The sequence below is a fragment of the Rhincodon typus genome, chromosome 19, assembly GCF_021869965.1.
Source record: "Rhincodon typus isolate 14 chromosome 19, sRhiTyp1.1, whole genome shotgun sequence".
Lineage (NCBI taxonomy): Eukaryota > Metazoa > Chordata > Chondrichthyes > Orectolobiformes > Rhincodontidae > Rhincodon > Rhincodon typus.
This window is the reverse complement of record NC_063350.1, coordinates 4,611,473-4,638,737: the sequence shown is the minus strand read 5'-3', so window position 1 is coordinate 4,638,737 and position 27,265 is coordinate 4,611,473. Positions and strand designations below refer to the sequence as shown.

Below are 27,265 nucleotides of genomic sequence, written 5' to 3'. Positions count from 1 at the left end.
TCAAAATCCATCTCCCTGATTAAGTGTTGATTGCCTGTGCTATTGGTTCCTTCTTTGGCTCAGTGTCCATACATGTTTGATTATACGTCTATGAAGTGTCTTGAGTTGTTTTACTACATTAAAGGTCCTACATAAATGCATGTAGTTGTTGTACAACAAACTCCAGAGATTCAACATTTACCAAATCTATGAATCTTCTATTGATGTCTGCTTAAATGAATGTTAACAGAAGTGTTCACTTAAATTATCACTAAGATATTATGTATAAAAGTTGAGATTTTAGTTAGAAACTTAGACATAATTCAAGTTTATGATACTCACACCACATTCAGATGGCACAGCCTGACATGCTTTTGCATGATTGTAAATCAAAGTCTTACCTTTAGATATAAAAAACAATGGTTGTCCTGTTTCTAATTATTGCTAAACACCTGATTGATCCCCAAGTACCAGCCTGTAACCTCGGACCTTAAACTGAGGAGGAGCCAGGTACAAACCCACATCACATGAACTTGATCATTTCTTCTCCCTGCGTAATTTAGATCTTACATAGAAATACACTGGTTAATCATCAATTTCCTGCTCCACTATAGCTTGATCTACATTTAAAGTTGTCAATGTTACCATGCGTCTGAGCCTGGGTTTCCCAGTTCTGGTCAGGTCTCGGTCAAATTCTATGCCTTTTGCCTACGCAGTCACTACGGAGGTTGGGACCACTAGCCTTGATGTTACAGATTTAGGCAATAAATAAAGTTGACACTATAACATATCAAACATGTACCCTACTTGGGCAGACTGACAACAGTTAATAGCCCGAGAGTCTGCACTTGCACAGCAGTGATCTAGTTATGACTACAAGGCAGAAAGAGACAGACAGATATCTGAACAAAATAGAACAAAGCTGAGGCTTTTGGTGGGTAGAGAAGATGAGAATGTACATGGAGGGAATAAATCTCAAGTGGGCAGCTTTGTTAGATTCTGATTTTAAGTAGAATTTTTCCCTCAAGCTGCTATACCAAAATCAGCAAAAGTGTGGAGGAATTCATCATTTTAACAAAATGAGTTTGGAGCTTTGACAAACCTACGGGTTGGTCATCTGGGGACAAGCTTCCAATCCCAAAAAAAATGAGACACATCAGGACTCAAGAGTGCTTCACCTCTGAAAAATAAGTTCAAAGATCACAGGCTTGGTGGTTATGCACCCAAACAGAATCCTCCTCTGCGGTTCCTAGGCAAAAGGATAGGAATTTTAAATGCTTTCTTCAGAGACACAACAATTTTTAAGTGGCTAACTCTGAGAAATAGTGAATAATTGTGCCAATCACATTAGTATTAACAATCACATTTACTGAGAGGGAAGAGGGAAGACTAACAAAGATATGGTGAAATTGTGAAATGCAGGGCTGAAAATGTGCATTTTGTACACAGGAGGTGACGACTGTAGCAACATATCAGTTTGTCACAAAACACCTCGAAATACTGAAAGAGCTGCTTAAACCTGCAATGGGTATCACTGATTAGGAATGACGAAGCAGGCAAAGCATCCATTGAAGAGTAGGAAAAGACGAGGGCTTTTTTAGGTTCATTTCAAGTTTTATACGTACATCAGCATCCGACATAGGTGGTGCCTCCTCCATATCTACTTCATGCTTGCTGGCTGCCCGCAAGACTGAACCTTTGGTTTCATGCTGCAATCTTTCACTTTGATCTTGTGCCTGTGGGAAGAAGACATCAAACTGTGTCACACCTCACACAACACTCAGGTCTCAGCTTAAGGCCAAGCTGAACACAGTTTGGGATATTTATTCATCATGGCACAATACTCAAACTGAAGATACTTAACTTAATTTAAACTAAACTAATCTGGAACCACTGTTTCTAATTCAGATTTCTAATGCTACCACATTATTGCAAACTAGTCATATCTGATGTAGTCAGTGTACAGCTGTGTCAAAGTGAGCAGCCATGAGCTTTGTCAACATTAAAAACACAATGAATGGAGTGTTAAAATTTTAGATTCACTCCAGTCTCTTATGGGTCCGACTTCATTCTATTAGCCCATCACTGGAGTTGCTGCTGGACCCAAAGTTGGGTTATGGCACTTTGCTTGGTTTCAATTCAGGGTCCTTCCTGGACTTTTTGTCACTTTCTTTTCCTCTTATGCTAGTTTTGTGCAAAACCTTCTCCACACCATTAACTTGCTTCATTATTTTGAAAATGTAATCATGATCTTTAGTCCCCCCTATAGTTCTTCAAAACAAGAATAAAGTTTACCTGTATATTGAAAACCACATCTGTGGTAACATTAGCTACAAAACCTTTCTGCTCAGTATCAAATATCCAGTCCTAAGTTCCTGCCCACATTCACGATGCTGACTGACCACACAAACAAGACACACAATGATTACACTCTTTCACCAGTGCAGGAGTGTTGGTACTTTGGTTTTGCTGCTCTAGCTCCTCAACCTGTTCTGCAGAGAAAGTCCAATGTTCTATCCAGCTGCACATTTGCTTCCTAAATGCTGTAATTTTGTAATTCCACTTTTAAGAACATAACATTTTAATATGCAAAATTATGCATTCCATGTGAGTCTAAAATGGGAAATGAATTACACCTGTAGTCACTGTCCTACACTATATATCAGTTTCAGTCGAGTAGCGTCTTGATGTCACAAATGCAATATGAAGATCAAATACAGCAAATTCCTTCATAATCTAGTCATGTAATAACATGTAGTTATGCTTAATTTATTTCACTGTGTAAGTGTAACTAATACAGTTGAAATTGATATCATGTGTGTTGATACAGTCTCAATACTTCATTGACCTTCAAACTCCAGCCTAAGCTATTCAACTATTTTAAAAAGCCTGTCACATACTTTTAAAAAAAGATCTCCTTTAGCCCTATCATTTTTATAAAATTTTACTTTTTAATCCCAGATTTGTTCTTTTTTCACATCAGGACTGTACTTTCTAATCTCCATCTTACTTTCCTTAGAAAATGAAAACATCTTTTATTTTGGTCTAGTTTTGATATGGCATACCAGATAAAATACAAAAAAATCTCCCATTCCCATTTCCCTTTGTTAGGGGAGGCAACGGTCTAGTGGTATTATCGCTGGACTGTTAATCCAGAGACCCAGATAACGTTCTGGGGATCCGGGTTCGAATCACGCCATGGCAGATGGTGGGATTTGAATTCAATAAAATATCTGGAATTAAGAATCTAATGATGATCATGAATCCATTGTCGACTGCTGGGAAAAACCCGCCTAGTTCACTAATGTCCTTTAGGGAAGGAAACTGCCATTCTTACCTGGTCTGGCCTACATGACTCCAGAACCACAGGAACGTGGTTGACTCTCAACTGCCCTCTGGGCAATTAGGGATGAGCAATAAATGCTGGCCTAGCCAGCAATGCTCTCATCCCATGAATGAATAAAAAAAATTACATGTTTCCTGATACTTTTCCTAAATAAGATTAATTATCTTTGCCACTGCACCTTTTTACTGCATTTCACACTCTGGCTACTGCATTGGATCCTTTTCTTAATTTAGAAATCTCAAATAGATCAACCCTCAACCTTCCAAACTCGAGGGTATATATCTGACATTTGTGCTACCTGACCTCAACATTGTGCAGGGAACAGAGTGGAGTTTTCCCATGCAAAATGAAGCTGATGACATTTAATACACAGATATACAAATATCAAAATAAGGTAGCATCAGAGGAGACAAACATAGAGCGACTTGCCAACTAGAATGAATGGACCAAAGCATGGCAGCACTGGGATTATTTAAATGATATTATACTAGAAATAAATTCACAAATATGGCAAGATATGTAACCACGTATTTTTAATTGTACTTACCCCAGCATTACGATCTCCCTTTAACCGTTCTGAATAAATTAAGAATATCCTCGGGCAGGGAACTTAGTTTAAACTTTAGCTCACATGCGATACTTACAGATCTGCTCTCTCTCTCTTCCCAAACTGCCAGTTCCTTCGATTCTATTTCTTCAGGACTCATACGTACCAGGTGGAACGGAACAATCTCTTCTCGTACAACACGTCGGAAGAGACCCTACAAAGCAAATTCATTCCATTTTATTAAACAGAACAAGAGAAAAGCAAACAAGTTAAAAACAAATGACTAGGGCCGACGATTTGATATGTACCATATAGATTCAGTGAAAAATAGCAACAGCATTATATAACTGAACACAGGAAAAATATAATGCATTAGATCAAACGATGTGGTTAGAAGTTTGAACATTGGGAGGTAGAAGCATAAAAAGGTACCTGGTTCCTAGGGTTCTTCAAATTAAACATAATACTCCTGTATCTGCTCTTGTACTTGCTGTGAGTATCTTGGAACAGGGTGAAGAGCTCCTTCTCAATGTTCACTGCTATTTTTCCAATTGCATCTTCAGTTACATCAAGGTCATCACAGTCATTCACCCTGTCATGGAAGCACAAATATATATAGCCATTGCCCTAACGACACACGTAAACACCTCCGCCTGTGAAAAGTTGAGGATTCTACGCGCACAAGGCATTTGGAAGTTACTGCTGAGACTCAACTTACTGGACAGAATAAAAAAACTACACAAAATGGTTCAGTAAATTTTAGACAGCTCCTGAAACACTTTAAACCGCAATCTCTTATCAACTGCCCAGGCCTTCATTAGTTCATAGAAATAGCTGAATTTAGCTTGTGTTTATCTGATCAATGCTGTTCTGTATTTATTTAAATGTTGAATTAAAAATCATCTTCTAAGTGTTCCCCTTGACTCTTCTGTTGGCTAGTTGTGAAGTGACTGTTTGACACCCATTGCACTTCAAAATCTCAATTAATTTTATTCCTTACCCGTTCCGGATATAAGTGAACTCAATGTTGTCTCCACCATATGCATTTCTGAGAACACAGCAGTTCTAATGAAGAGTCACTGGACTCGAAACTTGAAATACCTAACACCTGCCCGTTTACTACTTCTTTCTTTAGTTTCAAAGGCCCAAAACAGGTGAAGCAACACTTTACTTACACTTCACTCAATCTAATCTACTGCATTTGCTGCTTACAAATGTGGTCTCCTCTGCGTTGGGGAAATGAAGCATAGACTGGGTGATTTTTACACTTTGCAGAACACCTACACAAAGACACCCTGGGCTCCCCGTTGCTTGCACTTTAACACCACCTTGTTCCCTGGCCAACATCTCCATCTCAGGCTTGCTGCAGTGCTCCAGCGAAGCTCAAAAGGCGATAAGAACTGCACCTCATTTTCTGCTTGGGAACTCTATCGCCTTCTGAATTCAATAGTAAATGCAACAATTTAAAGGGCTTGAGCACCTTCTCCACGCTTTCCCCCACCCCCACATACCAAGCCTTGTTATTACACAGTCTGCTTTACAAACAACTCATTGTTAGCCACTAATAGCCCCCATTAGCAGCTATTCATTCTCCTAGGCTGACTGTTATCCACTCCTTTGTCTGTCCAACTGTTTTTCACTCTCTTTGGACTCTATCTCCAGCTTTTGTTTACTTCTTATCCTCACCCTATCTTCTGTATTAAAAAACTTCTTCCTAGCTACCATCAGTTTTGAAGGAGGGTCACTGGACCTAAAATGTTAACTCTGATTTCTTTCCACAGATGCTGCCAGACCTGGGTTTCACCAGCAATTTGTTTTTGTACAATCATTGGGCTATTTTCAATATAATCAACCCAAGGTACTCAAGCTTTGCATTGCTTATCCTTCCAAATGACCATGCAAGGACAATGCACCTCAACATATATAGTGATCTTTAATCACATACACATTTAATTAGTATGCAGATGCCAGAAAACCTAGAAATATAGTAAATAAATGAGAATAATCATGGACTTTAGGAAGATACAGACTGGTGAAATGAACAGAAGTGCAGCAGATGAAATTCGTCACAGTAAATGGATATTTATTAACAGAAAGAATGAACTGCAACAAACTAGATCGTAAAATTTTAAAGGAACCGAAGGAACAGGAAGACCTGGAAGCGTGCATATGAAAGTCTTTCAATGTGATTGGTCAAGTCGAGGATGTCTGTTAAAAGATTCACAAGATGACTGGTTTATAAAAACTGAAGCACAAGAGCACAAAAGCAGGAAAGATAAGCTAAACCATTTCAGAACACTAGTTAGCTGCATCTGGTATACTGCGGACAATTTTGGACTTTAAACAAGGTATCAAAGTCTTGGAGGGTGACAAAGTCTTTGTGGAGATTTACCAGGAAGGGGTGAAAGACTTCAGTTACACAGAGAGATGAGGTAAACAGGTGATCTTGCCATAAAACAGAGAAGGTCAAAGGAAGAAGAATTGAAAATGCTGGTGAAACTCTGCAGGTCTAGCAGCATCTGTGGGGAGAAAGCATAGTTAACACTGAGGGTCCAGTGTTCCGGAGAAGCCACCAAACTCAAAACGTTTTCTTTCCACAAATGCTGCTAGACCAGAGTTTCGCCAGCAACTTCTGTTTTTGTTTCAGATGTTGAGGTCATACAGTATGTTGGTGAGACCTCTTCTGGAGTACTGTGTGCAGTTTTGGTCACCCTGTTATAGGCAGGATATTATTAAACTGGACAGGGTTCAGAAAAGATTTACCAGATGTTGCTGGGAATGGAGGGTTTGAGTTATAGGGACAGCCTGAGTAGGCTGGGACTTTTTTCACTGGAGCGTAGGATATTGCGGGGTGCCTTACAGAGATTTATGAATTTGTGAGGCGGCTAGATAGGGAAAAAGACCTTTGCTATTCACTTAAGGTGGGGGATTTCAAAACTAGGGGTCATATTTTTAAGGTCAGAGGAGAAATTTGGTTTGCGTGGAATAAACTGCCAAAGGAAATGGTGGATGCAGGTAGTTACAACATTTAAAAACCATTTGGATTAGTACGTGAATAGGAGAGGTTTAGAGGGATATGGGCCAAATGCTGACAGCTGGAACTAGTTTAGTTTGAGAACATGGTTGGTTTGGACTAGTTGGACTGAAGGGTCTGTTGCCATGCTGTGGTCTGTTGCCATGCTGTATGACTATCTCCAGCATCTGCAATACTTTATTTTATTTAGTGCTTTGTTTTAAGATCAAAGGGAGATTAGATGGAGATTTTCAGATATATGAAACTGTTTTTGGATGGCACAGGACCAGATTTCAGGTTAACTGGCAAAAATAATGATAACATGGAGTCAGTTATGAACTAGAAAGTATTGGAGAAAACAGCGAAGGCATTTTTTGAGGATGTGACCAAATGTTTAGTTGATAGTAAGGCAGTTGGTATAGTTTATACTGATGCAGTTTTGACAAGGCCCCACATGGGAAACTGATAAAAAGTAAAAGCACATGGGATCCAGAATAACTTGGCAAGATGGATACAAAATTGACTCAGTGACAGCAGACAGAGCGTGGTGGCTGAACGATTTGTGTGTGACTGGAGTCTGGTATGCAGTGGCATACCATAGGGATCAGTGCTGAATCCGTAACTGTCTGTGATAGTCTTCATCAATGTGGATGAGAACGTGGGAGGGATAAGTAAATTTACAGATTACACAATAATTGGCTGTGTGATTGACATCGAGGAGGAAGATGTTAGGTTACAGAAAGATATAAACGAATTGGTCAGATGGGCAGATCAGTGACATGCAGAATTTAACTCTGAAATGCGAGGAGATGCACTTTAGAAGAAGGACAAGATAAAGGAGTAGTTGGTGAATGGCAAACACTAGGAAGCTCAGAAGAACAGAGGGATCTGGAGTGCTGGTCCACAGATCCCTGAAGGTTTCAGGATAAGTTAATGAGGTACTAAGGCGGCATACTAGACCCTTGCCTTGGTCAGTCGTGGCATAAATTATAAGAGTAGGGAGATCATGTTGGAGTGTAGAGAACTTTGGTTAGGCTACAGTCGGAGTATTGCGTGCAGTTCTGGTCACCACACTATAGGATTGATGTGATTGGACTCCCTCCAGTGCAATGGAGATTTAACAAGATATTGTCTGGGTAAGACCATTTCAGCTTTGGAGAGACAGGACATGTTCGGGCTGCTTTCTTTACAGCAGAAACAATTGAGGGGGACCGGATAGGGTATATAAAATGGGCGTAAGTAGGACGAAAAGAAAGCAGCTGTTCCCTTTAGTTGAAGCATGAAGAGCAAGGGGCATAATTTTGATGTGACAAGCAGGAGGTTTAGAGACAACTTGAAAACATTTACACCCAGAGAGTTGGGGGATGTGGAATCTGGAATGTATTGCTTAGAAGGGCTGTTGAGGTGGGAAACCTCAACTTTTACAAATACTCGGATGAGCAGGTGAGGCATCATAACATTCAAGGCTACGGGCCTAGTGCGGGAAAGTGGGACGAACACAGGTAGTATATTTTTGGCAGCACAGACTTGATGAGCCAAATGGCCTCTTCTGTACAGTAATATTCTATGATATTCCTAAATTTGCTAAGTTTCAAAAAGAAATAGGATATGTATCTGAAGTTAAAAATGTGCAGGGCTATGAAAAAAGAAGTAAAGAATGAAACTAATTGGACAGATCCCTCAAAACAGCCAACACAGACATGATGGGCACAATAGTATCGTTCTGTGTTATGCTATTCAAAGGCATTATTTTCCGTCCTCAGGATGTCAAGGTTCATTCAGAGGCCTAACGTATTAAAGTGAACTGATCACAAAAACATGGGAAACAAGATATTGCAAATAACCAACATATCTGACAAGACTGACATGCTTAACAAAAGTCATTCTGGCACAATTCTGACAATGCATAAATTGGATTAAATTCAACTGTAAACATAGATGTGTACCTTAGGTCTAAGTGGCAAATATAAGAATTAGCACTTCCTTTATTTAGGGGCCTAAGTAAGCAAAACTGTAGAGACAAATGCACTGTTTTTAATTTGAACACTCAATACTGAAGTATATGTTAAACAACAAAACTGCATAGATTGTAAATCCATAATTTCTTGCATAACCATTTTTTTTTGCCAGAGTCAAATTGTCAAAAACTCTCAATATTCAGTTAGGGGCTTCTTGCTTTTTAATTTCCCCCAGCACTTTGAACCTTTGCAAACATGGCAAATTACTTTAGAGCCAATGATCAACATGTTATTCAGCCCTCTTTTTGTTGTGAAAAAGAACCTATCAAAATTGCAGATAACCAGGTGTAGAGCTGGATGAACGCAGCAGGCCAAGCAGCATCAGAGGAGCAGGAAAGCTGATGTTTCGGGCCTAGACCCTTCTTCAGAAATGGGGGAGGGGAAGGGGATTCTGAAATAAATAGGGAGAGACGGATAGAAGATGGATAAAGGAGCAGATAGGTGGAGAGGAGACAGACAGGTCAAAGAGGCGGGGGTGGAGCCAGTAAAGGTGAGTGTAGATGGGGAGTTAGGGAGGGGATGGGTCAGTCCAGGGAGGATGGACAGGTCAAGGGGGCCGGATGAGGTTAGTAGGCATGAGATGGGGGTGGGGCTTGAGGTGGGAGGAAGGACAGGTTAGGGAGGCGGGGACCAGCTGGGCTGGTTTTGGGATGTGGTTGGGGGAGGGGAGATTTTGAAGCTTGTGAAATCCACATTGATACCATGGGGCTGCAGGGTTCCCAAGTGAAATATGAGGTGCTGTTCCTGCAACCTTCGGATGGCATCGTTGTGGCACTGCAGGAGGCCCAGGATGGACAGGTCGTCTAAGGAGTGGGAGGGGGAGTTGAAATGGTTCGCGACTGGGAGGTACAGTTGTTTGTTGCGAACCGAGCATAGGTGTTCCTTGTTCCCAATGGCATCAATGTGGAGTTCACAAGCTTCAAAATCTCCCCTCCCCCAACCGCATCCCTAAACCAGCCCAGCTTGTCCCCGCCTCCCTAACCTGTCCTTCCTCCCACCTCAAGCCCCACCCCCATCTCCTAACCACATTAGCCTCATCTTGCCCCCTTGACCTGTCCATCCTCCCTGGACTGACCTATCCCCTCCCTAACTCCCCACCTACCCTCACCTTTACTGGCTCCACCCCCGCCTCCTTGACCTGTCTGTCTCCTCTCCACCTATCTTCTCCTTTATGCATCTTCTATCCGCCTCCCCCTTTCGCCCTATTTATTTTAGAATCCCCTTCCCCTCCCCCATTTCTGAAGAAGGGTCTAGGCCCGAAACGTCAGCTATCCTGCTCCTCTGATGCTGCTTGGCCTGTGTTCATCCAACTCTACACCTTGTTATCTCAAATTCTCTAGCATCTGCAGTTCCTACTATCTCTATGAAAATTGCAACGTGTTTCACATACAACTTTTAGATATTGAAAAGAACAACAATTTTTGGATGGCTGTTGCATCAAAAATATGGTCACATTCATCTACATTCAACATATTTCATCTGGTTCTTTCTTATCAGCATCTTTGCATCAACTGTGCCTCACCTTTTACAAAGGATCTCCTTTAGTGACCGGCGGATGTTATGTCGAATCTGAGGGTTAGACAGCTGGCTGGTGTTTTTTGTAGCCGGTGCTGAAGGTTGAACTTGCTGTTTATCGGCAGATTTTCTAGCTGGAGCCTGCTCGGATGAATACACAGTGTGTTTGGGTGCAGAAGAATGCTTAGATGGTATTCGGTATTCTGACCCAGCGCTGCCTTGTTTGGTTGAAGTCTGTTGTTTAGTTGTAATTGAATGTTTTGATGAGGCTTGATGCTTAGATACAGTTTGTTGTCTAGAAGAAATTTGTTGAGATGCAGTAGACCGTTTAGGTGCAACACGTTGTTCCACTGAACCAGCAGGCTGCTTAGTCGCTGTAGCTGATGGCTTTGAGGAAGCAGACTGCAGAGTTGTAGGAGGTTGTTCGTCGAGAGATTCAGAATCAGCCTGCTTGGAATCAGCTGCCTTGTCCTTTGGAGTCACTGAAAAGAAATATTTTCAGTGAGAGAAGAATAGTGCAGTAGATGCTATTAAATTACTGACATCATTTTCTGGATGCAAAACTATTGGAAATGGTGCTATAAAAACATGATTCAATTCCACTAGTGAACAAAAGATTTTCGAACATATACATTATTGAATAGAATACTTAAGTTTGGGAATCAAAAACTGCGGATGTGCTGATTCCATTGGGAAAATCACTGGTAGTTAATCATTTAAAGCATGCATTGTGTTTACAAATTTTATTTGCTCAGTTTAATGTTGCAACTAACTAGAATTTGCATTCAAGTAGTTTGTTTCATCAAGTTACCACAGAACCCAAGTGGTTCCCACTGCATGTAACTAGTTGATGCAAAAACTAGCAGGCAAAATTGATCCCTCTCTCAACACCAGCTTTGTATTTTACCACTTATACCTATCACTGAAAACAAATAGTTGCAATGTGTATAGAAAGGAAACGCAGTCAGCTTCAGGAAGTACTGCTAATACTTTCTGCAGTATAGTGTGACAGCATGCTCATTTTTCTAACTGGAGTATTCACATGTTATAGCTTCTAAAGGATCATTACACATTTCAAGAGTGCAAAGAGTAATATATTTAGACTATCTAATTTATCTATACCAGAATGTGCAATAAAGTATTGCACAAAGCAACAAAAATGATAAGTCACTGCAAATTTAAGTTCAGCAACATCAATTCATTAAAATGTGCAAATATTCACTAAGTATCAAAATAGCAGTCTTCAAAACTGCTCAAGCTCAACACGTGGAAGAACACAAGATTAATTACTTAGAAATGTGTACAGTAGTACCTACTAGTAGTAAGTTGCAAGCTGGTTTGCTTATCAAATTTTCACCAAATTGCTAAATTCTTACATAAACTGAAAGGAACAAAGTATTTGGTCAATAAACTCTTTACTGGAGTAGAAAGTGCTTAATTTGTTTCTTAATCATGACCAACTCAATTGCATTTGATTTTTACTTCAGTTAAAAAGTCAACGTTTGGTGCTAATATTTCACTGAATGCTCTCAGTTCACCCATCCTTCATTGTCTCCGACACTACCTTCAAGGCATATGGTTACATACTGAACCAAGTGTTAACTTCATATTGGTTGCTTAGTAACATCCCTTTAATTTTAAGCCCAGGGATTTGTTGCACTAAAACGTGACAACTCTGCGCCTTTTCTAACTAGTCAGGCTGGAACCACAGTAGCATCTCTAGGAATAAAAAGGCTTAAGCTTTAAAAACATCAACAAGTAGGCTGACGTTTCAGTTCATCACCGTGGAAGTGCTACATTTTGAGAGGTTGTCTTTTAACTGAAGCCTACGGCACTATCTAGAGAGAAGTAGGGCAGCTCTCCTGTTGTCCAGTCCAAAAACTACTCCCCCCATTCATTAAAAGATCAGGCCATCATGTATCTTCTTGCAGTCTGCAGGACCTGTGTAAAATTTGCCTTTGCTTCAGCCTACTGAAATACGCTGCCTATATTTCATAAATAATTCAGTAGCTGCAAAGCATTCTGTGATACCCAGAGTGTGTGAAAAACATGACATCAATGCAAGCTTCTTGAGCGACGACTGTGGAGTGCATCAAAATTATGTTTTCTTAAATCAACTTGCACTGCTAAGTAGTAGTAAATGAACTATGAACTAAGAATGTCAAACTTGAGTGAGGCAGTCAGTTGAGTATCGTACTGTCAATTATAGGTGAAGCAAATCCCACAACTACAGCTAAGTACAGCACTTTTCCTATTAGTTAACTCTAATATTTACATTTTTGCCACCTGAAAATGAACAATGTAATAAGATTTCAAACACAATTCTGCAGGAGCAAAAAAACCACTAATATCCTCTGTTCTTATTGTCAACACAACTGCCTTGAGATTTTAGATTAATACAAATAGATTTCAAAGATCTTTAATTGGCCTCATCATAAGTATATCTAATATAACTTCAATACATGCGTCAAGTGACCTTTGGGAAAAGTGAAATGAAATTCAACAACATTTTACTGAAAAATTGGTCAAACTTGAGGACCGGAATTAACAACACTAACTGAACCTCCAGACTATCGTCAAAACTTTTCTATAATGGTTCAATTTATTTACAAACAAAATGCTTTATGTAATAAAAATGACTAATAGGTGGAACTTAATTACACATGCAGGGTACTTGAGAAATGTTCTAAGGGTAGGGACTGTAATGCCAATAATTGGCACAAGGAAATTAGCAAAGATTTATTTAAGGACATTCATCTGTGAATTACCGCTTTCTCTCAAAAATGATAACTCCACATTTTGGGGTTTTCAAATTGTCATGCAACTATAATCCCCAACTGTAGTGCCCACTAAAAGTCAGAAGTCTGTGTAAGTCCCATATCAGGACATTTGAACACAATGTAGGCTGACACAATAGGACATCACTGTTTTGTAGCAGGGTCATACCCAGGTCCTGGTTGCCCAATCAGGTGGATGCATACCATCATATGATCAAGAGCTGAAGACAGATTTCCTGATTACCAATATCCGCCTCGCAACAAAATGCGGATTATTTGTTATTCAGTACTGTTCTTGGGATCCTCAAAATGCAGATTGCACACTACATGACCAAGTGTCCTGCAGGATAACACATTTGTTTTTAAATCTCTTTTTGACTTTGACTCTGCTATTAGACACTTATTAAATAATCTAGAGTGGGATAAGAATTACACCAATCAATTGGGTTTGCAGTGTGATCCATTTGTGCGCTGAAGACTACATTTTTTTTCCCCCAAATACTGGGCCTTGTTCTTTGTAGGCAAAAACAATATGACCGCACAGAGTCTTCTCTAGAGTTAAAGGGCTATGGAGATTTCCAATCCTTGTTCATCCCAATGGCAACTAACCAATGAGAATCAGCCTAACTGGTTTTAATTAGGTCAGTTAATTAAAGCAGTTAGCACTTCCTGTTGCATCTCCATGCAATCATTGCTCAAAGAATCAGCACCTGCTTCTCATGCTGTATAAAATGTTGCTTCCTTTCTAATGTTGATTTTCTTGGGTATCAGTTCTGTTGAGTTGCAGATGAAAAAGCTTCAACATCAAGTGTCTTTTTAGCAATCTTTTAGAATGTTTCAAGCATTTTAAATTGTTTTTCTTTTCTCTTTACATAAAGACTGCTAAAGAAGGTACCACTGTGTTTCAAATGTCAAGCTACGATTGCCTGTTCCGACTGCTCAGGTGGATTGTAAAAGATTTTACTGCACATTTTGAAGAGGTGCAGAATTCACCCAATGTCCCGGCCACGCTGTTCTTCCTTCATCCATTATTTAAAAAACACAGAGGTAGCTGACTGTTTATCCCATTGCGGTTCCTGGGATATTGCTGCTATTACAAAACTGCACTTAACTGAACATCAACTCAAAAGTATACTCAACTTCCATTTATATTGGATATTTCATGCAATTACTGTGTGCAGTGAAAGGGCCAAATTTTCTGCATTAAGGAAATACAAGGTCAGATTAAATCCTATTCTAATTCGGATGAAAAGGTCATTGACCTGAAATGTCAACTATTTCTCTCCCCAGATGAAGCCAGACCTGCTGAGTGTTTCCAACATCTTGTTTTTAATTTATATTTATCAATCTATTTGCAACATTTTTCCTAAAGAGCAAGCCTTGGCTTCACTCCAATCAGCCAATTCTGCATCATTTATTAAATGCTGCAATGTAACCCACTCCACAATCTTAAAAGAAAATACACACCAAGATTCGCAAGGGCCAAGTCATCAGAAAAGATTAAGCACTGTTAATTACATAGATGTTTGCAGGTATAAAATTCAGTATATTTTGCATATTACCTGAATTTTGCTCCATTTCCAACTCGGTTATGAATACATGCCTGTTGCCTACATGTTAAGAAACACCCAGGTCTTTGGTCTGTATTTCACAATCTGATAGCGCTAGCCTTGAAAGTAGCATAATGGTGAATGCAGTTTCGCATCTTTGCCCTAGTTATGACCTTTACTCTCAAATATTATTGTGACATTTCCTGTGTTCCTGTCTTCATTTACACACTTCAGTTCCTTTGATTTACTGTTATTTTGACTAGCAAATGCAGCAAAATGTTCTTAAGTTGAACATTAGCAGGTATCTTAAATATACAGAAGAGTGAAGCAACATTGTTGGGACCGCTTTCCATGGATATACCCAGGATAGGTTGGAACATGCAACATTCAACCAAGGATTAAAAATGTGAAATTCTTTCCCTCAATAATTCTTGCATCAATTCAAAATCGACTTCAGATTAGCAACTGCATTAGAAAGTTAGGAGAAATAAATTAGTGTAAAGATATAGGAATATTTAAGTTATGTATTTTTATATGTACGTGCATGAAATGAGATTATATGTACTTACGTTTATGTAAATGACATCCAAATACTAGCCAATGAAATGTGACTTGTTGACATAACCAGTTCCATGGATATTATTTTTCACAGCCCTCTTGGAAGAATTAACATGTAAACTCAACTATAGTGTAATAACTATTTTAAAAGAAACCGTCAAAATAGAATATGGTCAGTGCATTTTTGATCACTTTACAGTTGTGCTTCATAAACATCTTACCTTCATGACAGATCAGTAGTGTGATAGAGCAAGATAGTACATTACGATATTTTGATTGGATGTAAACCAATTGATTAATCACAAAAATCCCTTGAATCTAAATAATATGTTGAACACCTAGCTGGTCTAATATATATGCTTTCAATTTTTGTATGGAAGAGATGTCAGTAAAGCAAGTTCCATTTATACAATGCCTTTCACGACTTCAGGATATCCGCAAGCATATCACTTTCAATAAAGCACACTTGCTGCTCTAGGGCCTTATTCTGTTTCACTGAAATAAACAGTGACCAGGTCATAATTTAATTATGATGGTAGAGGCACTTTTGGACAGGACAATTTCCCTCCTCCTCTTCACTACATTTTATGGGGTCTAATACTTCCACTGGAGAAGCCTAAAGGAGGTCTCTATTTTAATGTCTCATCCAAAAGATAGATTTTCCATCCACAGCTCTCCCTCAGTACTGCAGAGATTTCAACCTAGATTATGTGTTTACGTGTCTGCTGTGGGTTTTAAATGAAAACCTTCTGATTCAAAGGTGAGAGTGCCACCCGCAGTCCAGAACATAGAGATTGCAAATAACAAGGAAACAAAACAGTGGATGATCAGAGTTGTCACAGATAATTAGAACTATAAGTAAATCAGGTTAGAGTACCAATCATGCCAAAAAATTAATTAGTTCAGAATTGCAATCACTCAGGACATTTCAGACAGACTGTGACACTTCAGAAATTGAACAGCGTTGCAAGTTAGTATAGTTTACCATTCCATGATCTAGGTTTGATTTCAATCCCAACTGACGAACAAAAGTGAAGCTCTCTGCTAACATTTGGAGTTTGAATTAAAACAATGTGGTTTATCCCAATCTAACTCTCAGCACAAATCTATACTGTTAATTGTCCAGTGGTTTACTTTTTCTAAAACAATCAGACTATTTTCTGGACACTATTATAAGATTTGATACTATGGCATTACTTTTAAAAAAAGAAGTCTGAGGCTGAAGTGACAAGAATCAAATGCAGAAATGATGAAGATCAAATGACTAATTTTTAACAAGAATACCCAACAGGAGCAGCCCATGCCAGGAAAGAAGTCACGAAATTAGAATATACCTATTTTATTATGACAGTGCTATTATGTTGAAAACAGAATGGCTCTCTCTCCCACTAAAGCAGTGCAAGACTTCGGCAACATGGAAGGTAAATAATGCACCGTCGTCTCAAAAGACAGAGGTCCTTTATCTGATACCATGAAATCTTCAATAATTTTATTAAACCTTAACCTGTGGTCACACATTTAGGAGGTCTCCTGCACACCTGCTCATTTCCAAAGGTTTTCCAGAAACTACTTGCAAGTTTGAAAAGCAATTGATTCTCCAATGCAGATACGAATACTACCCTCAGAAATCAAGCTTTATCCACTCATGTGTATTTTCAGTCATTAAAAATATTTAATACAACTGAAATACACTGTTGCACAAACCGGCAGTTCTTTGGATACTCTCCTGTTTTAAGTGACCCAGAACTCAAACGGAAGTCTTTCATCAAGACTGTTTTAATTCCAATTTAAATCATGTTTTTCAGATAGTGTGTTGACTTATTGTAATGGACACTCAGGAATGAACCCTCATTTTTAAAACAAAAGCTGTTATGAAAGATACCACTGATGATTCATGGAGATTCAATGAAATATTCTGCATGGGCGATGAAAAAAGTTTGTTAAGCTTTACCTTGCAGTGCTCAAAAATGTTAATAAATCAATGTTATTTATAAACATGTAGCTGATTGTGATATATCGCAGACACTGCTATTCATGCTATAACAAGCATGAACAGATACTGATGGGCAACCTTGAGTAAATAGATATGGCTAAGGTTCTGTAACAGAACTTGCTCTTCCAATATTAATTAGTATATTACGTCAATACCCATGATTTCATTGTACAATTTCCAAGTGATGATCTCCAATTTCAAATGTGCTAACCGAGGAAGGCGTTGAGCCCAAATGAAGAACATCGGCCAAAAGTAGGAAGCAAGTTACCTGCACACCCCCCAATCCAGTATAGGGCACTCCCACAGTAACTTAAATGTAAAGCTCTCAGTCTCGTGTTGTAATCCCCCAGTGGTAAAAATTCCCTTCTTCAACCAAGCTTTTGGTTATCCCTCTTAATACAATTTATCTGGTCATCATTTAATAAATTTCAATATGGTGCTTCTTTCTGTTAAAGATATTACAAAAATGCAACTTTTTGAATCTTGGACAAGTTTTATGTTAATTCTAAGTGAGTAATCAATGTATTAGGGATGGAACATTTCACTCAAATCCTTCCATGCAGTTGCTCCACATTTTTAAAAAAAATCTGTTCACAGGATGTGGACATTGCTGGCGAGGTCAGCAATTATTGCCCATTCCTAACTGTCCAGGGGAACAGTTAAGTGCCACATGTAGGCCAGGCAAGAATGAGATTTCCCTTCTTAAAGAATGTTAATGAATCAGCTGGGTTTTTAACGGCAATTAACAGTGCTTACATGGTCACCATTAGGCTAACTTTTATTCCAGATTTTTATTGCAATTCAAATTCTACTGTAATTTTATTAAAATTCTCATCATTTGCAGTGGCAGGGTTCAAAGACATCCCCAGCACATTAACCTGGGGTTTTAAATTACCAGTGTGGTGACATCACTACTCCACTGCCTCCCCCTCTAAAAGAGGCACCTTAATACTTTGAGCAATTTTCTGCAACGCAACAGTATATGTTTATGTGAAGTTTAACTGAACTGGTTTTAAATGGCTTTTATGAATATGTTCCCATAAATTCAAATTTTGATTCCACAGTTTCCAAATTGATCACTGTAATTTGCTAACAAAGAGAGCTTCACCAATAGCATGGGATTATAAGGCTTCAGGCCAATAGCTTAACAGTATGAATTGCATGGTGACAGATACAATTCAATTTTCAGAACTGTGCATTTAGAAACAAAATTATGCACAAGTTGTTACACCCGAGTGACTTGCAAGGCCACTTCAGAAGGCAGTTAAAAAGCAATCGTTTTGGTGTGCAAGTGGAATCAAGAATTGGATGGCTGGTTTAATTTCTTAATTGACATCTATGTGCCAGTTATGCTTTTATGGTAATTCCAAATCTCATACTTGCTTTGTTGACTCATTTTTACAATTTTATAAATCTTAATCAGCCATGGAAAGATGTGAACGTTCTCAGAATTATTACTCCAGGCCTCAAGATTACTAATCCAGTAACAAATCAATACATGATCAAACTCTCACTACCAGTATTGAAGTTTAAGAAAACAAGCAAGGAATGGAAATGTAAAAGGAATGATGCAGAACAGCAAGCAGGAGATTAGACACATCTGGGTGCAGGTAGATAAAGCATTAGAATGTTAACAGCTTTTTGGTTCGCACACAGGGGCATAACATTATAGAGGGGTTATGATAAATTTGCTTTAATCAAGTTAGGCAACGAAGACTACTCTGGTCATCTTTTGGCTGCTCAATTTTATAAAATACATTGAAGTCAGAAGTCATTTTGCATTGGTTCACCAGAATTATACAAGGGTTGAGAAGCTACAAGACAGCCTTGAAATACAAGAAAAATATTCAGAGATACTGTTGGAGGGGCTTTAATCTAGTTTCCTTCAAATAATTATGGCTTTGGAAAGGATTACTGGGGAAAGACTAGCTTCAAAGAAAAATTAGTGGTGATGAGAAGACATCCACTGCCACCACGAAAGTGAAATCAGATACGGAGAGGAAAATTGGTGGAAGGTAGAATATTTTACCACACAGTGGTTGAGGCAGATGCAGTGGGAATAAAAGATAAATATTTGAATCAACAACATGCATTTACATAGGATCGTTAGCATTGTAAAGCAGCCCAAGGCACTCCACAGGAAAAATATCAAACAATTTGACAGTGAAATCACTTAAGGAGATAACAGGGCAAACAACTAAAAGCTTGGTCAAAAACGTAGACGTCAAGCAGCAATTTAAAGGAAGAAAGAGACAGAAAGGTGAAGGGGTTAATGGAACAATGCCATACTTTAAAGGTTTACAGGCAAGCGTGCAGTCACCAAATGATTAAAATTGAAGCCAGAATTGGAGAAACACAAATACGAAAGGCAAATCATTCAGCCCAACGTATTTATATCTGCTCTTTGCTAAATCAAAGCTAGCTTCACTGATTTAGTAAACAGCAGATATAAACACATTCAGCCCAATGATCTTCTAAGCCATAAACATCACCAATTCTAACTTGCGTCTGTCAAATTACTTTCCGCATTGACTACAGAACTGTACAATTGGTTATTATTTCCTACAAATATTTACTGAGGATTAACAGAAAGCATTTTAAAATTATACATTTTTATGTTTTTTTTTTCAGAACATCAACAAGTTTCAGAGAGTAACAATGAGAAATTAAGACTGTGGAAATGGTTAAAATGAAGAGCCCTTATGTTTTAATTCTGTAAAAATTACTTCAATTTGATGAAGTTTATCCACTTCCTTAGAAACAAAATTTTAATTTGAATAAATGAGTTCAAAAACTTGAGGTCTATGTGATCCATTAAATTTTATCAAATTCCCAAATATATGTATTAAAAAAGGTTCAAAAGGAACGAAAGCGGGGTAGAAAAGTAGTTGTGATTTTTAATAGCTAATTTTGTCACTATAACATATCAAACCGAATCCAAAACTATCCATGACCATGTTGATGCATATAAATGGTGAGAAATACAAATGTATCTGAAAATAACTCTGTTTTGCCAAGTGATCCAAATAAGGTGGAAGTGAGTTGAGAAATCCTGCATCATTGCTTTGTTCTTCCTCTGGGAAAATGCAACTGCTTTTCCTTCCACAGGGCACTGAAAACTTGCACACCTTGTATTCTAATTAGCTTAGAAAAATCAAATATTCAAAAAGCTATGGAGTTAAACAATAAAATTATGTTACAGATGTGTACCAATGAATGATACCAGTGAAATACTGCAGAGGGAATTTGCTATCGCTATTGCAATCTCAAATTCTCAAGGTCTCCGGAAAAGCTGAAACTGCTGTTCACTACAACTCAATACTTCAATTTTGCGTTTGAAAATTAACTTCCTTTACTATTTTTCAACAGAATATAGTAGGCAATTTATAAAGCTAATATAACCATTGTGTTTTTTGCTGTTCTGATACAGATTCCTGAGCCTTTCAATTCATAATACACAACCGCCATTCTTTTGCTTAACTACTGCTAGCAGTTACTCCATCCCCAGTCCAGGTCCTATTTATCACAATGTCTACTTAATTTGATCTGTTAAAATTGCTGTTAAATTATGATATTAATACAAGAGTTAAGTGTACAAGTTTTGGAAGTTTTAAGTAAAATGTGTAAATACTTCGCAGTTCTATTCCCAACCGCGGCAGACTACTTACCTCATGTTCCTGTTGTCGCCTTCCAATTTCTGGACCGCCAAGGAGATTCACTGCTTCTCAAGAGATGCCCAATGTCACGCTTCAATTGGCTGTCATGATGTGTAGAATTTATCCCACTCTCCCGCAGCTGATCCCACAATCCCCCGCCATTACTAACACATAAAGCTCACTAGAAACATACAGGTTCTAGACATTTTTGTAGAAGTTGCGGTGACACAGTAGGTCAGTGGTTAGCACTGCTGCCTCACAGCGCCAGGGACATGGGTTTGATTCCAGCCTCGGGTGATTGTCTATGGGGAGTTTGCACGTTCTCCCAGTATCTACCTGGGTTTCCTCCGAGTGCTCTGGTTCCCTCCCACAGTCCAACGACGTGCAGGTTAGGTCACAGGATATGGAACAGGCCCTTCTGTCCAACAAGTCCACACCGACCCTCAGAGCATCCCACCTAGACACATCCCCCTATAATCTACCTAATCTACACATCTTTGAACACTATGGGCAATTTAGCATGGCCAATCCACCTGAGCTGCACATCTCTGGACTGTGGTAGAAAACTGGAGCGCCCGGAGGAAACCCGCACAGACACAGAGAGGACGTGCAAACTCCACAGAGACAGTCACCCGAGGGTGGAATCGAACCTGGGTTCCTGGTGCTGTGATGCAGCAGTGTAGTTAGATGGTTTAGCCATGTTAAATGTGGGGCCATTGGGGGCAGGAGGGCGAAATCGGTGGTGGTTTGGGATGCTCTTCAGAGGGTTGGTGGAGACTTGATAAACCAAATAGAATTTATACTGTGCAGATAGAGACTATGATTCTACACTTCTAAGTTGCTTAATAATCTTTATACAGACCAAGTTATTTCCTCATTGCATCAGGTAATAGACGGTGGTCCTCAACATAGTTTAATGGCATTTAATATTTGTATTTTAAAAATACTTTTCATTCTCCAATGTAATTTACTGAGTGTTGGCCAAGTTACGGGACAGCAATAATGTTGCAGTGCTATTAAATTCAACATTAGCAATGAATAAGTTGCTCAGCCACACATGCATAAAAATTTCAAGGGATTGTGCTTTTAAACAATTTGGTTGCGTGTTTGAGGAAAAAAAAAGAGGGAATTCTGTTAGAAACTATCCTTATCTTCTGAATTGTCAAATGGCAATTAGGAACTACATGAAAAGATTCCCAGTTGTATATCACACTTGAGTACTGTCACAACCATTGAGGTATTTAGTGAGTGCATTAAAAAAAAAGTGTGCACAAATGATTTAGTGGCTAACATGAACAATGTAACACCCATCTATTTCTCCTGAAAATTTAAAATCAATACACAAGTGTTCAGCTTCCTGTGCCAGATATCTGAAGTTTCCACGACACTGCAGTGGACGTATAAATGTAATGATATTTCCACCTCCTCTTATAGATAGGGTTAATAGCAGCTGTGTTTTCCCCAGGACAAGGGATTTCAAGACTATTGGGCACAATTTTAGAGTAAGAGGAGAGAGATTTAACAAAGACACGAGGGGCAATTTTTTTTTTCTTTATACAGTATGGTTCACATCTGGAATGAATTTCTTGAGGAAGTGGTGGATGTGGGCACAATTAGAACATTTAAAAGACATTTAGCTAAGTATATGAATAGGAAAGGTTTGGAGCAATATGGGCCAGGAGCAGGTGGGTGGGACTAGTTTAGTTTGGGATTATGTTCGGCATGGACCGGTTAGACCGTCGGGTCTGTTTCCGTGCTCTATGACCATGACTATGAATCTTAACTGGTTACTCGAGCTGAACAAGAATACCACATGCCACCTTACCTGTGTCTGACGACTGAAGGGCAGAAAGCAGTACATAATAAAAATAAATGTTATAATGAAATTCAGCCTTAGCTTTCTGATGACAAGCTGTGCTCACTCTTCTGCAGCTTTGTGAAGATCAGTATGAACAGATGACATGCAAGAGCAGGACTGCTTTTTTTTAAAAAAGATGAATAACATTCATTTAAGGGCACCCCTCCATATGACTATTGCAGATTTCCCAATAATAACAGACAGCTAACCATTACAACAGAAGAATGAAATTAAAAATTCCTTTAACCCTTCCTGATGTCGCATTACATCATCCCATGACTTTCAGGTGCCAAACCCAAACTATTATGTTACTAATACTAAACAACATTTAAATATATATACAAAAACTAAATATACACACGTGCATTAAAAATATTACATCTGTGCACACTTTATCCTATAAGAAATTTCTACGCTCGGAGTTATAACCGATGGCCTCTTCATTCTGTATGTTACACAAACTTGACCCTTCATATCACACCATAGCATCTTCACTGGGCCAGAGGGTTTTGCAGCTATAACTGAAGTATGAAATTTAGAAAATCCAGTTTTCCCCAGTTACCATATCATGAAAATTTGTTCCATCAATCCTACAAAGGTCAGACCATTATATTTCAGGAGGGCATGGTGAATCAGTGACTGGGCAACCAGAAATGCTCTTCAGCAGCCATACAGAATTGTTTCTAGTAGTCCGATCAATATTGGTCTTCAGAAGACTTATAAAGCTCTTCAGGTGAATATTAATCCTCCCACCATAAAATTTGTAACAATGTTTTTGTTTCTGTAAATGATTTCTATTCTTAAAAATGTCATACATCATTTCACTACTACTAAAAAATTAATTACCACTTAATGTCATTTGCATTTACCATGCGCCAAGCTTCATACTAACCTGTTGGAGGGCAATTTCATCCTATGATAAATCTGAAGCCAGCTGTTAAAAATGTCTATTCTCTTGCATCATCCTGAAAAACTATGCAAATGACTTACTTGGGCTCTTAGAAGCTGTGCTCAACTCAGCTTCTGTTCATACTCCACATTCATCAACTATTATTGATGTTCGATTAGCATATGACTACAAAAGTAAAACTACCGAAAGTACCACTGCAATCACTTTGTTATGTTTTTAAAAACTTAAATGCATTACTATACTCTTAAACTTAGTACAAACCTGTCTGGCCTGGTCCAAAAGTTTCTGAAGCCTGACTGCATTTGTGTTTATCTAAATGTGTTGGTTAACAAAACATCAAAAGAAATAGAATAAAATTCTGCACAAAAACTTACATTCAAAACTCTACTCTTATTTTGAAGGTCTCTCAGAGAGGATACTAACCATAACAAAGTTATTCCTCTAAAAGGTGAGAGAAATCAGAGGATATTCAACAATGCTGTTTTCGTACAGCTAGGAGTAGCAGTTTGATAGGGGTCTGTTGGCCTACTTCCTGTCATATTATCTTTTCTTTTATAAATGGTTGCGTGGGGAATCGAATATAAAAGTAGAGTTTATCCTTCACTTATACAGGGCAATGGTGAGACCACATGGAGGACTGTGAATAGTACTGGTCTCCTTTTTTTTTAAGGATGATGTGGAGCTGCCAGTGTTGGACTGGGGTGGACAGTTAGAAGTCACGTGACACCAGATTACAGTCCAACAGACATATTTGAAAGCTTGTGATTTCGAATAAACCTGTTGGACTATAACCTGGTGTTGTGTGACTTCTGACTTTTATGTTAAAAAAAGGAAGATTTAATTCATTGGAGGCAGCTCAGAAAAGATTTACGAGACTAACATCCAGAATTGACAGGTTGTCTTCTGAAGGTAGATTGGACAAGCTAGGCTTATGTCTGGAGTTTACAAGAGTTACAAGTGACTTGTTTGAGATGTACAAGATCTTGAAGGGACCTTGACAGGGTGTATGATGAAAGATGTTTCTTCACGTGAGTGAATCTAGAACTACAGGTCACTATTTAAAAATAAAGGGTCACCCATTTAAGACAGTTGAAGAGAAATTTTTTCTCAGGAGGGTTACGATTCTTTAGAACACTTCCGTCAAAATGCAGTGGACACAGAGCCTTTGAATATCTTTAAGGCAGAGGTAGACAGATTCCTGATCAGCAAGTGGGTAACAGGCTTTTGAGGGGATATGGGAATTTGGGACAATCAGATCATCAATGGTCTTTCCAAATGGCAGAGTAAGCCCAAGCTGCCTACTCCTAACCCACAGATAGCAAGAACTGCAGATGCTGGACGCAGAGTTGACACAGTATGGAGCTGAAGAAGGACAGCAAGGCAGGCAGCAAAGGAGCAGAAAAATTGATGTTTTGGGTCCTGACCTGAAACGTCAACTTTTCTACTCCTTTAACGCTGCCTGGCCTGCTGTGCTTCTCCAGCTCCATACTGTTATCTGCTCCTAACCCATCATGTTCATATATCTTTTAATTAAGTAATAGCATATTTTGCAGCATAAATTAGCAAAGAGGAACAATGCTTCGATTAGGGAAGGAATAGATCCAATATAAAATGAAGACAAGTTCGTAATAAGAAATAAGGGATACATACAGGTCGCCTAAATTTGCCAATTCTTCAAAGCTATAGGAACAACTAAGTCATGCTAGGCTGAAATAATAACAGAAAATGCTGGAAATGTTGAACAGATCAGGTACCGTCTGTGGTGGGAGAAACAAAATTAATGTTTCTGGTCTTTAACCTTACATCACAGTCAATCAGTTCTAACAAGAGGGCACATATTTGAAAAGTTAACTTTGTCTTCACAGATGATGCTTCATTCACCAAGTTTTTCCAACATTTTCTACTATTTTAGATTTCCAGTATTAATATTATTTTGCTTTTGTTCTAACTGGACAGTTTGTTTATGTAGGGGAAAATGAAAATAATGAAAAAAACCATATGTTTAAAATTACTGGATGATACATACACGATCTGTAAAATACCGAAGCAGATATCAGAGTCTTTTCAGGTTTTACAGCGTTGTAATTATGATCAATCGTCCAAGTCCCTGCAACATTGCTTGATACAGTTTCTTTTTGTGGTGGCACAGGACTCTTATGGACCAATACTACCAATTTTTTCGTTGGAAATTCTTTTGTATTTAAGTCTTCAGCTTTGAGTGGACCCAGTGTTAAAGGTTTCGAACTTGCCTGTAACAACAATATTTTAAGACAAAAAAAGTAAGTCACAGCACAAACTCTAGTCACACTATTATTCATTTTATTTGACTCTTCTCCCCCCCTCTTTTAATTAAATATTATAATCATTAAATCTTTTTTGCTTCTCATTGTTTCTAAGTACATTCACGTCATGATCATTTTGGATAGCAGTATGCGGTCCAATCTCTGGAAATACCCTAAAAGTGAAGCATCAAGATTTCAAATTTGGTGCGTAGCAAGGATCACTTTTTCACCTGTATGTCCAAGAACTAGTCAATAATATGTGGCAGCAGAAGTAGACCATTCTGCCCATTAACTATACTCCACCATTCAACAAGATCATAGCTGATCTGATAATTCTCAACTCCAATTTCATGCCTTTTCCTCATAATCCTGGACTCCCTTATTGATTAAGACCATGTCTGTCTCAGCCTTAAATATAGTTAATGACCCAGCCTCAACAGCCTGAGGTAAAGAATTCCATTTCATTATGTTCAAAGAGAAAAATCTTCCTCACTGGCCTTAAATGGGAGGCCCCTTACTCTGAGGTTATACTCTCCGGCCCTGACTCTCCCACAAGGGAAAACCACCTCTCCACATCCATCGTATGTGTTTCAATAAAATCTCTCCTCATTCCCCAAAATTCCAATGTTTAAAAGCCTGACCTACCTAATCTCGGGTAAGAAAATCTCTCTAATCCCAGGATTAACCTAGTGAACCTTCAACGTTGCTTGAAAATTATTTTCAAATTTGCTGTGCTTACAGGTTCTCTATTCTCAATTGTTTCTGTTTCTGCATTGTGCATGAAGCTAGCTTGTGGGCCTACATACAGAACAGAGGCTGCAGTGATTCAAGAAGGCAGCTGATCACCACCTTCGCAAGGGCATCTAGGGATAGCAATAAATGTTGGCCCAGCCACTGATGTTCATGTTCCACATGTGAAAAAAACGCTTCCATTGGTCTCCCCACCCTCCAGTTTTGAGATTCCCTTGTCCTTTGTACAGTTCTGCATCATTTCACCAGAAAGTCTTAAATCATACAATAGTCAAGGAAACATTCTGCAAGTCAATGAACCCTTGAAAACTTTGATCAATTATCTTCATTTTGAACATTTTCTTGAACAAACCATACTGAAATACCCATCATAGGGATGACATCTGAAATGGCAGCATCAGCTACGTCCTCAGCTGTTGACTGTGTACGTACTTGTAGTATTTCTAGCTTAACTTACTAACTTTGTTCTTTGCCAACACAGCGGATCCCAAAGCAGTATTTTCAATAAACAAT

General features: G+C 38.6%; 1 protein-coding gene across 2 annotated transcripts in view; it reads right to left on the bottom strand.

Moving 5' to 3' along the window:
• The window catches only part of LOC109911837 (death-inducer obliterator 1-like), a 101,804-nt gene that overhangs the window by 42,735 nt on the left and 31,804 nt on the right, over positions 1-27,265 (bottom strand). For both annotated transcript variants that reach the window (XM_048608280.1, XM_048608281.1), the window contains exons 6-10: positions 25,747-25,969; positions 10,426-10,900; positions 4,305-4,464; positions 3,970-4,086; positions 1,605-1,715 (exon numbers count right to left, since the gene is read on the bottom strand). In XM_048608280.1, the coding sequence (XP_048464237.1) occupies positions 1,605-1,715; positions 3,970-4,086; positions 4,305-4,464; positions 10,426-10,900; positions 25,747-25,969 (1,086 nt within the window). The remainder of the gene's footprint in view (positions 1-1,604; positions 1,716-3,969; positions 4,087-4,304; positions 4,465-10,425; positions 10,901-25,746; positions 25,970-27,265) is intronic.